Source organism: Zootoca vivipara, chromosome 4 (genome assembly GCF_965207765.1).
Source record: "Zootoca vivipara chromosome 4, rZooViv2.hap1.1, whole genome shotgun sequence".
Classification (NCBI taxonomy): domain Eukaryota; kingdom Metazoa; phylum Chordata; class Lepidosauria; order Squamata; family Lacertidae; genus Zootoca; species Zootoca vivipara.
The window spans coordinates 100492181-100507040 of record NC_142587.1 but is presented as its reverse complement, the minus strand read 5'-3'; the positions used below and the strand labels follow the sequence as shown (position 1 = coordinate 100507040).

General features: G+C 42.5%; 1 protein-coding gene across 1 annotated transcript in view; it reads left to right on the top strand.

The window, feature by feature from the left end:
• Nucleotides 1–13960, top strand: part of LOC118085084 (disintegrin and metalloproteinase domain-containing protein 21-like) — a 30682-nt gene extending 16722 nt beyond the window's left edge. The window contains exons 13-24 of the mRNA XM_088668995.1: nt 904–981; nt 1946–2020; nt 3011–3079; nt 3456–3545; nt 4726–4918; nt 6532–6637; nt 8466–8649; nt 9453–9530; nt 10077–10188; nt 10357–10453; nt 11487–11529; nt 13728–13960. Coding sequence (XP_088525121.1) covers nt 904–981; nt 1946–2020; nt 3011–3079; nt 3456–3545; nt 4726–4918; nt 6532–6637; nt 8466–8649; nt 9453–9530; nt 10077–10188; nt 10357–10453; nt 11487–11529; nt 13728–13823 — 1221 coding nt within the window. The 3' untranslated portion in view covers nt 13824–13960. The remainder of the gene's footprint in view (nt 1–903; nt 982–1945; nt 2021–3010; nt 3080–3455; nt 3546–4725; nt 4919–6531; nt 6638–8465; nt 8650–9452; nt 9531–10076; nt 10189–10356; nt 10454–11486; nt 11530–13727) is intronic.
• The last annotated feature ends 900 nt before the right edge of the window (nt 13961–14860 follow it).

The following is a 14860-nucleotide window of genomic DNA, read 5'->3' as shown; positions in this document are numbered from 1 at the left end:
GGTTCTGACCCAGACTGAGAACATGTATCTTGTACAGCTCTAGCACTGTAAATAGTTTGCACACAATAAAAGCATGAAAAGGCAACGGTTTGGAGAGTCGTTACTCTAGAGTAGCCGCAACGTGCCTCCTGTGACAGATAGTATTAAAAGATCCATTAAAAACACAAAACACAGAAATAACTATAAAAAACATAACAGCCCTTTCTCCTGCAGCAGTATGGGCAGGTCTAATAGTGTAGGTCTTTCTCTTAGAATGGGTATATGTATTACATGAAAACATGCCAGTTATGTATGAAAGAGCCAAGAAAATGGCTTCGAATATTCCACTCTCTCTCACACACACTCCGCAGCTGCATAGAAAAATGGCTCCCACATCACTGACAAAGGGGCCTCAATTTTCAGTTTTATTGAAGCAAGGCATTTCCCCCTGAAAAACAATTACTGGATGGGCATACACCCATTTTCTTTGGTTGGTAGGCCAAGGAATAATGTGAATCATAATTAGGGAGATAGCAAGAAGTAGGAGAGCACAGGTTCCAGTTGCCCTTGCACCACATGTTCCTACAAGAGGAATGAAGTAAGTTGGTGTGTGTTATTAAGTAGATCAAGACTCTGTACACACCATACCTTTAAAGCACCCCTCACAAGAATCCTGGGAACTGTAGTTTACCCCTTACACAGCTACAATTTCCAGGATTCTTGAGTGTGGGGTTGTATATTCATGTGCAACTTAAGGTAACTTTAAAGAGAAACTCATTGCGGTGGCATCCTGTCTCTGAGAGGCGGAAGGTTTGAAAAGCACAGGTACAGAGGATGCCCATCATCCCCGCAAATCTCTCAAGACAACAACCACGAAAGAGCTGCTACGCTGTGGCATTCAGTATATTTTTCTTCTTTTATCAGGAACTAGAAGAGGCAGGGATCCTGAATTTATTTCTGCAGCAAATTACAAAGCTTTCCAGAGCCAAGATACAGTCTCAGGTGAGTGAATAAAATTTTAGTAGTGTCTTTGGTTGTGTGATGAGGAATGCCAGCTGGCTAACACCACATAGCTAGGCCATTCAGTTTTACCCTATATGAAAGCAAGTACAAGGAAGTTTGGCTGCCTTTTGAAGCATGTGATAACAAAAAGATGTTTTGTCCCAGCTGGATATTGAAGAGCCCTGCTTTATTAGCATGTTTCCACATAAAGATCAGCTGTTCTGTGGACCATACTAGCAGTCTCCAAAGTTTCATAATGGGATTTGTTCATCATGGATGAACATAATGGGATTTGTTCATCATGGAAGCCTCACACATGAAAATTCTGAAGAAGTGTGCATGCACACGAAAGCTCATACCAAAATAAAAACTTAGTTGGTCTTTAAGGTGCTACTGAAGGAATTTTTTTATTTTACTTCGATCCAGACCAACACGGCTACCTACCTGTAACCATGAAAATTCCCTTAGCAGTAAGAAAGCAGTCAACATGTCGAGTGACTAAGCCACTGCCAAGAAGTTCTACAGGGCAGACCCCTGGAAGCTGTGAAGGAACTTTGGGGCTGCCAATGTTAACAGAGGTGGACTTACATCAGAGGTGGACTTACATCAGCAGCCAACATCTTCACAGGAGAGGAGACATGCATTGACTGGGGGGAATCACTTTATTTTAAATATATTAGCCTTGCCTTTAATGACATTGCTTAGAAGATTAAAAGCATTGCACTTGCCTCAGAAGTTGCTTCACACAGTTAATGAAAATTGTAGTAATGGCTTTACAATGAATGATCGTTTCTATATCTTGTAAAGGTTACGTTAATATATTTAAAAGAAAGTGATTTAGTCAGCCAATACATGTTTCAGAGGTTTTGCAATATTTAGATTTATTTCAATTGATTCAGTGGTAGAAGCCAGACAGCAGTATAAAAGAGTAAATGAAGTAAAGTGTTTTGTAACTCCCTTTTAGTTTTTTAGGCAGTGGATGCAAAGAGCAGAGAACCAATATTTGTTTGCTGATGACTCACGGCCTAAAGTTATGTTTGTAAGTTTTTAGTAAAATATTATTAAAATTATGTCATTTCTTGTCACACATAATGCTTCATTGAATGTTTGCTACTATGCTAACTCGTAATGTAAATGGCTTTTTGAAAAAAATGTTAAAACAACTTGACAACTTTGATGTTGGGACTCCCTGTTGCTGTCAGGCAAGCCTGGTTAAGAGAGCCATTCCAGCTGTGGTGGGGTGTCATCAGTACTGGAACTTGGATATCTCAGTACTCCACAATGTACTTAATCCTGGCCCAACTGCACTGGCTGCCAATTAGTTTCCAGCCCCAATTCAATTGCTTTTATATTACATACATATTTTGTGTTTTTATATTTTTATGTGGTCCATGGGGTCACGAAGAGTCGGACACGAATAAACGACTAAATAACAACAAATGTTGTGAACTGCCCTGTGATCTATGGATGAAGGGTAGTATACAAATTTAATAAATAAAAGAAATGTAAACTTAACGATACATTTATTGCACCTCTGACCCATTTAGTCACATGCTGCTCTTCCCACTTTTTCTTCCACTTCATCTGTTAGCTCTTACAGATTCTTCAGTATAACCCAGGCATCCCCAAACTTCGGCCCTCCAGATGTTTTGGACTACAATTCCCATCTTCCTCGACCACTGGTCCTGTTAGCTAGGGATCATGGGAGTTGTAGGCCAAAACATCTGGAGGGCCACAGTTTGGGGATGCCTGGTATAACCTTTCTTGAATTTTGTAGTGTCACTTGTGATATGTCAGCCCTCTAGTTTATGGCTGATCCTTTTAAATATCTGTAATCCTTCCTGGTTTTGTGACCTTCCTAAAGTTGGTTAATTGCACCGCCTACTCCTTCATTCAATGTTTAGATCAAGAAAGGTATTTGCATTGTCTTGTTTCTATACCATGAAGCAGTCTGGAACCAATATGTGTTGCTCTGATATTTGAAAGTAGATACTATGAGCCATACCACAACTCTTTCATTTTTTTATAGGAAGAAGGTGAATCAGGGATCATCAATTCATTAACGGATAGCAGCTTTCCAGAATTCCAGGGGCCCAGTGTAAGTTGTAGATTAAATAATGTTATAATGCCAAGATATGGAATATCTGAATTCCTTAAAACGTTTTCCTTTTTCTTACAAGTGCAATGGTGATCAAACATTTTACAATCTCTTGATTAAAATATGGTACGCCTGCTGGGAAGTCAGATAAAATTGCTTTTGGCCACAATCCCCCAGTTTCGTGACCTCATATAAGCAAAAAAAAAGACAAGCCCTTGCCTCAAAAGGAATCTGCAGTTTAAGTTTAGACTGAGGATGGAGGACATCTGGTGGTCAAGGCAGCTTGGCAAATGTAATAAATGAATACACCCAATGGCATTAGTCTAAAAGCCTGCATTTAAAGGACAGTATTGAGAGATAATTCCTTCTTTTGCAGGAATGCCAAAGGAATGGCTGTTGCCAAAAGGACTGTAAATTATCACCAGGCATTGAATGTCTTTATGGACTTTGCTGTGAGAGATGTAAGGTAATATAAAAACAGCAGATTTCAAATAAATGTAATAACTAGGGATGCCCTGAACTCCCTTCCCGTGCCCACCCATGGCCCCATACCACGATGGAGAATTTTGCCTTTCCTCAATTTGGTCCCCTGTCCCACAGAATTTATGAGAGGACTCGGCTCCCCTGTCATTGCCCCCCCCCCCATTTGTCTGAAATTTTATCCCTTTCAAGGAAAAAAAATCAGTCATTTTTAGAAAACTCTTAAACACCTGCCCCCACATTTAGTCTGTACTTTGAATACATAGAGCACTTCCTAGCTGTCATCTTATTTGCCCACACAATGATCCTGAAGAGTAGAAAGCAATGGTGAATTGCCCCAGGCCACCTAGTGAATGAATAGCTGTTAGGCCTTGAATTCCCATGTACCATGCCCCATGAGCTCCAAGAGCAACTTATAGCAAAAGCAAGAATTCACTCCATCTTTGTCTGATTTAATAAAATGGTCTTTGGCAGGGGTTCCCACAGAATTCTGTACACAGCATAATTCCCCTTGATATTTGGGCTTCCGATTGCAGAATGAGCTTGCAACAGCAGCCAAACCACCAGAAGCTGTACATTATTGACAGACCCCCGTGCTTCTGCACCAGCGAACATGGGAGTCTGTTTTTATTCTACGGTGAAAGAGGAAATCTTGGGAGTCCAGTTTTGCCTATTTGAGACATTGCAGGAGCTTCACTGAGCTCAAGAAAAGGACTAAAAATGAGACCTGAGAGTTCATTTACTGTACATGGTGCTTTGCATTCAGACTCACCAAGGCAGATAGAAAATGACATTTATGACAGGGAAGGAAGCACTTGACATTTTTCCCACCTGCAATTTCCTGTACTTTAAATTCCTCTCTAAGTTGTCCACCCATGCACACTGCAGGCACATATATTTCCAAGGACATGCATGAATTTTAAACCTTATTGGGGGAGCTGCTTGGGGAAGCCAGTGTTATAGGAGAGAAATGGCAGATAAGGAAATAATTCCATTCCCTCACTCCCACCCCTGCCTGAGTTGCTTTGTCACTGTCAATGCAACCAACATTGGGACTTTAATTTGTGTAATTTAGCTCCACAAGTAATTTCAGTTTCTGAAGGGAAAACATGACATGCCGCTGTTGAAGAGTCAGAATGAGAAGCTTCAATTGTTGTTTCCAACAGTTGTTAGAAGAGGGAACAGTGTGCAGAGAAGCTGTTTCCGAGTGTGACCTTCCGGAGTATTGCAATGGAAGCTCTCCTGTTTGCCCGCCAGACGTCCATAAACAAGATGGGATGCCATGTAGCAACAGTAACAGCTGTTTTATGGGGAATTGCATTGACCTCCACAAACACTGCACATCTCTTTTTGGCCAAGGCAAGATTAACCTTCGCTTCGGGAAGAAAAGGAAAAATCTGCTTTATTCCTTAACACGAGTGCCATCTGGGAAGAAGGCTTCGGGAATCTTCTGCTATGTTGTGTGTGCTGAGTGATTTTTCTCTTTAGCCTTTCCTTAGTCGATATCAGACTGTAGGTGAAATATACTCGGAGTCGAGAGTGAATTTCATGCTCTTTATTCAGCTTGTAGTAGCAATAGAGGAAGAAGAGAAGAATGGCTCTTTCCCCAAAACCGTCTGCTTATAAACATTATTTACACAATGGGCCGTGCGTGATTGGCTACTTCAGGGCTGCACCTGTGGGCCAATCAGGTTGCGGATTGACTTCTGCCAGCAGCCTGATTGGCTGCTCTTGCAGGCCAATCAGGTTGCTGATTCACTTCCACCTGGAGTTGGATTGGGTGGCTCCTGCGGACCAATCAGACTGCTGCATTCTGGATCCTATTGTTCTAGGATTCAGCTCAGTACATAACACTAGGGTTGTTCCAAATTTATCCATGCTGTTTCTTGGTATATTGAGGAGAGAGTTGAAATTATGGGGGTGGGTGGAACAGAAACATTCTTTTCAAAGCCTCCATTGAGAAATTGCAGGCCACTTAATGATTGATGCAACTTTGTTGTTGGTTAATATTGGTGGCTGAAAGAAGTGGTGGTCTAAGAGGTTGATTTGAAGGAGTGAGGGGCCAAGACCCCCAATATTAAAATAGTATTAACTGTGGATTCAGTTTTAGTGTTATTTATCTCAAAAAACCAACTCTATTAGCAAATGCTGAAATGTGGAGGTGTGGGGTTTGCTGAATATTCTCCAGGGAAGAATTGAAAGTCTTCAACTGTTGAGGATGAACTCAGAAAAGTTTTGTTTTCCAAAAAATTACAGTGGAATCATTTCTTGAGAATTTTCAGTCCAGCTTGCTCACAAGTGTTGGTGAGGAAATTCAGTGAGCCAACTTTATGAATACTGAATTTCCAGCTCAGCCAAATTCACAGATTTCTGCTTATTATATGGTCCCAGGTGCAGAAACTCCAGATGATGTGTAACACACTCATGTGCAGGTTTGCAGTAAACATTTAAATAACAGTTAAGATGAACATTGAAAGTTGATAGAAAGAACAGTACAATAAAACATGTCCTACAATTTCTATTTTCTCTGCTTCACAGGGGCATAAGCATTCATGGTATGGTACATTATTGTATCTACCCTTCAGTACTGCAGATGGGAGCACATTAAATTTAGCCTGAGTTAATGCTTTCCTAAATTTTGGAAGAGTCAACTTGATCAGATGATCATCAAGGAGAGCCCACCCTCTGTCTCTAAAAGTTGGAAAGATAGAAGCTACACTTAATATAATTTGTCTAGTCTCTAATTGTAAAAGTATGTTGGGCACACACCTTGGAAGACTGAGAACAGTTCTCAGAAATTTTGTTTGGACAGATTCTGGAGCCTCAAAACTGTTAAACGTACACACTTCTGCTCCAAATAACATTTGTGGCAAGATCTTAACATTAAACACTTAGATAGCCTCTTTTATATGCCTTAATTTAGTTGTTGCCAGTCCTCATTTTTTCACTCCTTCCTCTTTCCCTCTCTGCAGGTGCAAAACAGGCCCCACTGAGTTGTTTCAAGAAAGTGAATATGCGAGGCGACCAGGCTGGCAACTGTGGCGAGGATGGACAAAAATACAGGAAATGTTATGAAGAGTAGGTTATACTTGTGGGCAGGTATCTCATTTTCTTAGGCTATTCATTCCATTTCCCATAACATTAAAAAACAGTTCAAGACAAATTGCCGTCATAATAGGATGGGCCCAAATGTGTGTGTGTGTGTCTGTATCTCCCAAGTGTCAAAGGCCATGGTGAAGATGTTCATTGTCAGCATATGGCAAAAATTCTATAATGAAGGTGCCAGATGCACCTGTGTGGAGAGTGATTGTTACAGCACAGCGGCTGCCATGGAGAATGCCCTCTTGCAGCCCTACTGCCTGGTTTCTGAAAGCAGTGGAACTATGAAGATGGCCCCTTTGGTATGCCCCTCTCCTGTTATTTTTGGGCTCATCCACGCTTACCTTTCCCCTTGCACTTTCCTGGTTCATGTCCGAACACTTTTTTTTTGTCCTGCCAATTTCCCCAAGAAAACCCGCTCTTTAATGCTGAATTGGAACAGACAGCAATTTGGGTTATCCACAGATTACTGTTTGCACCAATGCAGTGGTAAAGAGTGGGTTTTCACAGGGGGAAATGCTGGGTCAAAAAAGTGCTCAGACACAGACCTGGAAAGCCCAGTCCTGTGCCTATAAATGTGGAGAAAAGTTAAGTGTGGATGAGCCCTTAAGCATGTGTATTTTCCCTCACAGCCTTCTGCCTCTTCAGCGAGCTGTTATCTCCTCCTTATTGTAAACTGTACCTCATCTGGATTCTTGGGTGGCCAGAGCAGCTGACTCTGAGAATGGAGGAGATACACTTTTAAAACACATCCAGTATGTGGGATAACAAGCCTCACATAACCAACATGCTTATGCTGAAATAATTCATGAAGGGGTTAAGCTCATAGAGTAAACTGTCCTGCCAGGCTTAGCTTACCTTGGCAGAAACTATGTAATCAGACATATTGTTTTCTGCCAATCTACCCGAGAAGCTTAGTGTGAGAGGGGTTCAGACCTCATGACTCACAAGTCACTGCTGAGTTCCCATACCAATAATTTAGGAACTTTCACCAAGTAACTAAGCCAAGTTTTACTGCCTGTGCAACTTTTCTGACTTCTCCATGGAAAAGCACATGAACCTGACCTTGGAAGAGTTTGTAAGTAAATCATTTTTAACTTACCAAATGTGTGGTCTTTTTCTATGCTAGGGGGAGTGGGAAGCTTCAGAATGAACTCGGAAGGGCATTTTTCAAAGGTCTACACGGGGGTAGGCAAGGTTTATCTTGCCTGGGCCGGATTGGTCCCGCGGAGATCCCTCCGTGGGCCGGATTGTGCATGTTCCCATGATTTCTAGTGTCTGCGAGTGCACAGACGCAATTTCTGGTGTCGCCAAAACGAGTCCCCGTGCTGTGCTGGTTTAGCACAGTGCGCGAGCGGGCACCTCGGTTTGGGCGCCTCATGGGCTGGTCAAATGACCTCCGCAGGCCACTTCCGGCCCATGGGCCTTAGGTTGCTGATCCCTGGTCTAACAGCCTATATTTCCACATTTTACTTTGCTGCATATTTTGTTGTTTTGAATCTCTGCTGGGGTTCTCTCACCAAAAGTATTTGCCTCAAACTTGAATCTTAGTATCCAGGAAATCTTCTTTTCTTCCTTTTTTTATTATTCTGCTCCAACACAATGCACATTTAAAACACATGACTTCCCCCAAAGAATTCTGCAAACTGTCATTAAGGGTCCTGGGAACTGTAGCTCTGTGAAGGGGAAACAAAGGTTGCCCTAATTCTTTTGGGGAAGTCATATACTTTAAATGTGCATTCATTGTGCTTTAAATGTCTGGCATGGATCTGCACAAACATTTTTTCCTTCCTCGCTTTTCTTTCAGAGATGTTCTTTGTGGAAGACTCCAGTGCACTCATGTTAATAAAATTCCCAAAATGTTAACAGGACAACGTGTAGTTCAGATTCCAGTGGAGGGTACATTCTGCTGGGGTTTTGAATTTCATGTTGGCCAGCATGTTTATGATCTTGGAGCAGTGAGAGATGGAACAACCTGTGGAACTGACAAGGTAACTTTGACTGGATCCCTTGCTTGGCTCTGATTTCTCAAAATCCTAACTTGGGGTGGGATGGCAATTTGCTTTGCAAAGTACAGTCTTCTCCAAATATGGTTTCCTGATTTTTATTTATTAATTGACTGATCTGGCAAGTCATTTGGTTGGCCTTTGGCGGCAGCACTATCTGCTTAGTTAAGAGTGTGTACAGAGCGGCATGCACAATTTGAGCAGTGAACCCACTATGGAACTGCAAGTCCCCACATTTTAGGCATGTATAAATTCTTCTCTGCCAGACTTAGGTCAGGGGAAACCTGTTCTTCTGTGCTGATTGGCTACCACTCATTTTAGTCATCAGACCACTTTCCCCTTTCAAAAGGCAGGACGATACACATTGCTGACTAGCTGGTCCTTAGGTCAATCAGGAAGCTTCCTCTCTGCTTCTCAGAGCAGTTATCAAGATATGAAAATGAACAGTCTAAAAGCAATAATAAAAAATAAACCACAGAACAAATGTTCAAGCAGTTGGTCATGCAAGGAGCTTTAAAAAATAACCCCACAAGTGGATAGGCCACCTAAAACAAGGTTGTGGGGCGATCCTGGATCTGGAGCCTTTATCTGTGTCATTACTGAAGGAAAGATGGGGGGGAAGCACAGCTCTCTCTGCAGCAGGAGAACCCACACCTCCTGTTTGAAGGTCTGCTTGTGCACAGCCTAGGAGTATTCACCAGGAGTCTTGGCTTCCAAACTGTCAGAATCCAAGTTTTTCGGCTGCCAGTGCACTATATAAATTTTACATATCATACATCCCTTTCCAGATATGCATGAACAGATCTTGTGTTGACCGGGCCATTTTGAATTATGACTGTGATTTTTCAAAATGTAGCAACAGAGGGGTAAGTAGTAAGAAAGAAGAAAGTATGCCATCCCTTGAGACCTGCTCAGGTTAATGTTGAACCCTCAATTGATCTGTGGAAAGAGGAGATAACCTCAGTGTTTGACATGATCACCCTTGGGTGTGATGCAGAGCATGGGTTCCTTGCTGTGAAGCGCTTAGGTAGGGGAAAGGCATCTGACTATGGTTAGTTCCCATTTTAAAGCCTATTGTGTTGTGATGAGGGTAACAAAGGAGTTGTTTTCAGTACTGTTGCAGGCAGAGTTGTTGGTGGTAGAGGGGTTGTTGCATTCTGGAACCCAGGACAGCAGGGGGGAGCCCGTAGCAACTTCCTATGAAGCATTTTCAAAATGTTTTTTTTAAAAAACAAACAAACATGTTGACAAGAACATTCCTTTTACAACAGTTTTTTTTAAAATACATCTGCTGGGTTTGCCAGTGGCAAACCTGCACTTGCCATCTTTGTGAAGTTCTTGTTTGAATGCAGTATTGGCCAAGTAGGGTATATGTGCCAGTTGCTGCTTGACACATCCTATATGTTTTCCAGGTGTGCAACAGCAAGAGAAACTGCCATTGTTCTTATGGATGGGCCCCTCCCTTCTGCTCTGGCAGAGGGTTTGGTGGGAGCACTGACAGTGGGCCGCCTCCGAGAAATGTGAGTAAGTATCCATTGGGTTTGGTATTCTGCTAGATCCTGTCACTAAAGGACATTCTCGCCTGTGCTTCAGCTATGGATCCCCCAACCCTGCAGATTATTTCAGGACATGACAAAAGCTGGGAGTTGTGAACATATAAAATACTTTGTTCTTTCTCAATTTTGCCTGCAGTGGCTACCAGTCTCCTTGTGACGGGCACCCTGGCTGGGTTGCTTCTCTTTGCTCTGGGTTTTGTTGCCACACTTAAGAGAATGCAATTGGAGGCTTGGTAAGTAAATGTATCCTCCATGATAAGGCTGACTGTGACAGTGTTGTTATAGTCCATTACACTCATAGAGTGTAGTGGCGTTTGCGGACGAGCCTGAGAGAAATCTGGGAGGGGGTGGGCTGTGAGTTAGGATGAGTCACGGGGCATGCCTAGAGTTTGATTGACAGCCACTTCTAATTTAACGACCACGTTCCTTTCGGTTTCTCATTCTTTTGAAAAGCTTGCGAATCCCCACCTGCCCTCCGCTGCATTTAGGCTTTAGCTGGTACTGCTTGCCCGACTAGCGGGGGTCGCCAGTATTAAGGCGCCTAGTAGGAATTTTGCCACTTGGCTGATTGGCTGTTGCCATGTGGTTTTTGCCTACTGTCAAGCAATTGTCACAACTTGTTAGGTTGGCTGTTGTTGTTGTTGTTGTTTAGTCGTTTAGTCGTGTCCGACTCTTCGTGACCCCACGGACCATAGCACGCCAGGGTTGGCTGTTAGGCTTTGGTTAAATTGGTATAGGAGGGGCATGGCTTAAAATGCCTACCCCCCTTGATTGCTCCTTATAGAAGTATTCCATTAAAGGAATCCTGGGGCTCAGGGACTCTAGTCCATCATCCTGCCATAGGCAAGGATGGTGTGTCCATTACAGAGCCAAGCCTTGGGGAACACTCCTTGGGGGAAGGAGAGTGCAGTGAACCGTACCTCCAATCCCTAGGGGTGTTTACTTGACTTACCAACCCCTAGGTAAGTCGTAGCTGGTGCTGACCCAATGGTCAGATGGAAATGGTCCTGTCCCTTAGAGTGGACAGAAGGATTAACCAAAGCCTAAGCCAACACTCAGAATTTAATTGTATTTTAAATAAAGTTGTGACCAAAATAATGCCCCAAAACCAAACCTAAAATATTGTGTCAGTTGTGAGTTATTGGGATTTCTTGGGGGCTTTGTCACGCAAATTTCAAGATAAGAAAAGACAGCTGTTTATTTCTTTGCTACAAGGCTGGAACCATATTGAAGGGCTACTAACTTCTCTGTGGTTTGCATCAATAGGTTTGCTAGAGTGATCTGGAAAAGAATAGAATCAGGAGATACAGTAAGTTACTGAAAGCTCTTTTCTTGGAGATCCTAGTCCAAAAGACCTACAAATCCAGATTCTTATTTTCCTGTTTTAAAAATAAATGAAAAAAATACTGACCACAGAGGAGGAAGTCTGTGAATGTCGATGGTCCACCAAGATTTCAAATATTTCCTTTAGAAACATTGTCCTGAAAAACATTGATCTTGAGGTCAAATCTGTTCTCTTTCAAACATTCTATATCTGTTCCACTTACCTTTGCCAGACTTTAATCTCTGGAATGTCCTGATCCAGGTACCATAAAGTGTGGCTTCACTGGGCTTCCTGTACCTCATCGTGAAGATTTATGCTTTCTTCATGATTGAAAAATAGTTAAAATCATTGTTTCACTATCATCACAATGAGCTATATGGCCTTTAATGCTGCTCCCTTTAGACCCAAGTTACAGAAAGATAATTTTAACCTATCATTAGGGATGCTTGCAAAATTTCTCTCATCCAGATTTCTTCCTGGATTTTGGAGCTGAGAATTTTTGGAGCTGAGAATTAACTTACCAAACCAAAGTGGAACCAATGCACTCAGAATTCTCCATTGTTCAGTTTTTAATATTTTTTCCCCCAAATTAAACACAGAGACCGTCTATGCACTCATGGTGGTCTGAATTTCTCTCTGCATTTTTGCTGGACTCTCGTGAAAAAAGAGAAGCAATTTTAGCACACAAAGGAGCAAAAGAGGGATAAAGCAAAACAAATCAGGTTAAACACATCTGGCTATCCTTAACTTAAACAGCTTCCCAACAGCTTAAGTCTGGCATGGATACCCTCTGGCCAAATAATTTCTCCTAGTGTAATGCACAAACATTCAAAACACTGAAGAGCAAGGAAGGACATGTTTGTCTTAATTTCATCTGCAGACTGGCTTGCTCACATTCCAAACCACATATTTGCTAGATCTTTAGTTCTTTTTAAACTGTCCAGTATCTTCACGCCATCCTATAAGTCAGGGCAGTCCAACATGCGGGCAACACACAACACACAACCCCAACAGCCCTTGTGCTGCCTTCCCAAAACCAGGTAAGCAAGGTGCTGGGCTTCGGGAAGGAGGTGTGATCCTCTGACAGGATCCTAGAGTCCTCCATTCACCTTCCCAAAGCCTAATAACAAGCTTTTTTCCAACTTTGGGAAGAAGTGGGAGGGCTCTAGGACCCTGCCAGAGCCTTGCCCCAAAGCCTCAATTAGGCATTTTTGGGAAGGCAGCATGAGGGCTGGGGAAGGGCTCAAATTTTGGCCTTGTGCAACAAGGCAGTGTGCAGCCCATGGGATCTATGTCAAAGGCCTCTTGCAGCCCACTTGGTATGAAAAGTTGGACTGCCCTGCTGTAAGTCTCTCTCTCTCTCTCTCTCTCTCTCTCTCTCTCTCTCTCTCTCTCTCTCTCTCTCTCTCACACACACACACACAGAGGGGGGGGACTAGAAGCAGCACCTCTTTTACAAGGGAAAGCCTCTGAACTCAGCAGTAGTTAACTGCTCTTTCAAATAGGAAACAAACACCTTTTCTTCCTGTACAGTGGTACCTCGACATCCGGGAAAAAACCGTGGCGCTTTTAGATAGGGATTTTTCGACTTATGAATTTTTAGATAGGGTTGCTTCGACTTACGAATTTTTCCATTTCCAATTCATTCCTATGGGAAAACGCGTTTCCAATGGCGTTTTTCGACTTAAGAATTTTTCGACTTACAAAGGTGCCTTCGGAACGGATTAAATTCGTAAGTCGAGGCACCACTGTACAATGTTGCAGGGAGCAGCACATTCTTGCACCATCCTTAAAAGAGATTTTTAACTCAATAGCAGCCAGCAGTGGGGGTGGGGAGACAGTGATGATTCAGCCAACCTGTCTATTAGCGAGTACCCTCACATTCCAAACCTTTTACATCCTTTGTGAGAGTTCTGTAAAAGTGGCAACAAAATAAAAAAAACCATTCCAGTAGCACCTTAGAGACCAACTAAGTTTGTCATTGGTATGAGCTTTAGGAAATTTTTTATTTTGTTTCGACTATGGCAGACCAACACGGCTATCTACCTGTAAATGTAAAAGTGGCAGAAATTCTCCACCCACCTTCTCTGGAAAATGCCCTATAAATTTACCTCATCACTGTCCCAGCTGAGACATTTTGTGAACCAAATGGGATATAATAACCCTCATTTCTTATCTTTTAGGGATCACAAGCAAGCCTCGGGTCAGAATGTAGCATGTCACTGAAAAGCGGAGAGTCGGAATTTGACATAACAACTGAAACTAGACTGTGCTGCTAGACAGAAGAAAATAACAGGTGCTCCCAAGAGAGATGTATTGTGTCTCATCCATTTCCTCAGTGTTGTTTGGTCTGCTTGAAGCTTTTCTGTTGTTGAATCTTTCTGTTTTTTGCCTTCCCACACTTCAAATAAAATGAGCTCCCTCTTTTGAACATTGCACATTATGTGCCATTTATGTGGTCTGTTCTGCATGTGTATATGTTAGGCATGAGCTGCCACCACAGTGACTTGGGGAAAACAACATGTTGCTTTCTTCTGTTCAAGGGATTTGTTTCAAAATAACACCCCCCCAAATGTGGCTGAAGATGCCTGATTTACTTCCACAAACATCTAAAGAAGCAGGTTCTAAGCCACTGACCCTTAATGCCACAGGAAGAATGTATGTGATCCTTTAAAGCAGTGATGGCCAAACTTGGCCCTTCAGCTGTTTGGGGACTACAATTCCCATCATCCCTCACCACTGGTCTTGTTAGCTAGGGATGATGGGAGTTGTAGGCCAAAACATCTGGAGGGCCGCATGTTTGACATGCCTGATCTAGTCCATAGCTGTCAAGTTTTCCCTTTTCTCGCAAGGAAGCCTATTCAGCATATGGGAATTTTCCTTTAAAAAGGGGAGAACTTGAAAAGCTATGATCTGGTCCAATGTTTCAATTTCCTGGTTTTAAAATAGCACATTACTAGCATGGGGAAATATTCCAAGTGCATTTATCTATCCTGCCACCAGGTGTCACAGTAGCCTTATATTGACCACCTGAGAGCATTTTTCAGAGAAGGAAACATGGAGGCATGCTTGTACGGTATGTAATGAGCCCCCAATTTCCTTCAAAAATGCCACATCTCTTACTATCACTGGCATGCTGTACAGAACATAAATAAATGACACAATCTCTCCCTGGAGGGCTTATGAGACAACAAAATTGATTGCTGCTTTGGATGACCTTTGGAGTCCCTTCGAACTCTACAGTTTTATGATTCTAAGTCAGGAGTGGGAGATAAGCTGGGGTACCTTCTCTTCTCTCCCCCCCCCCCCCCCGGCA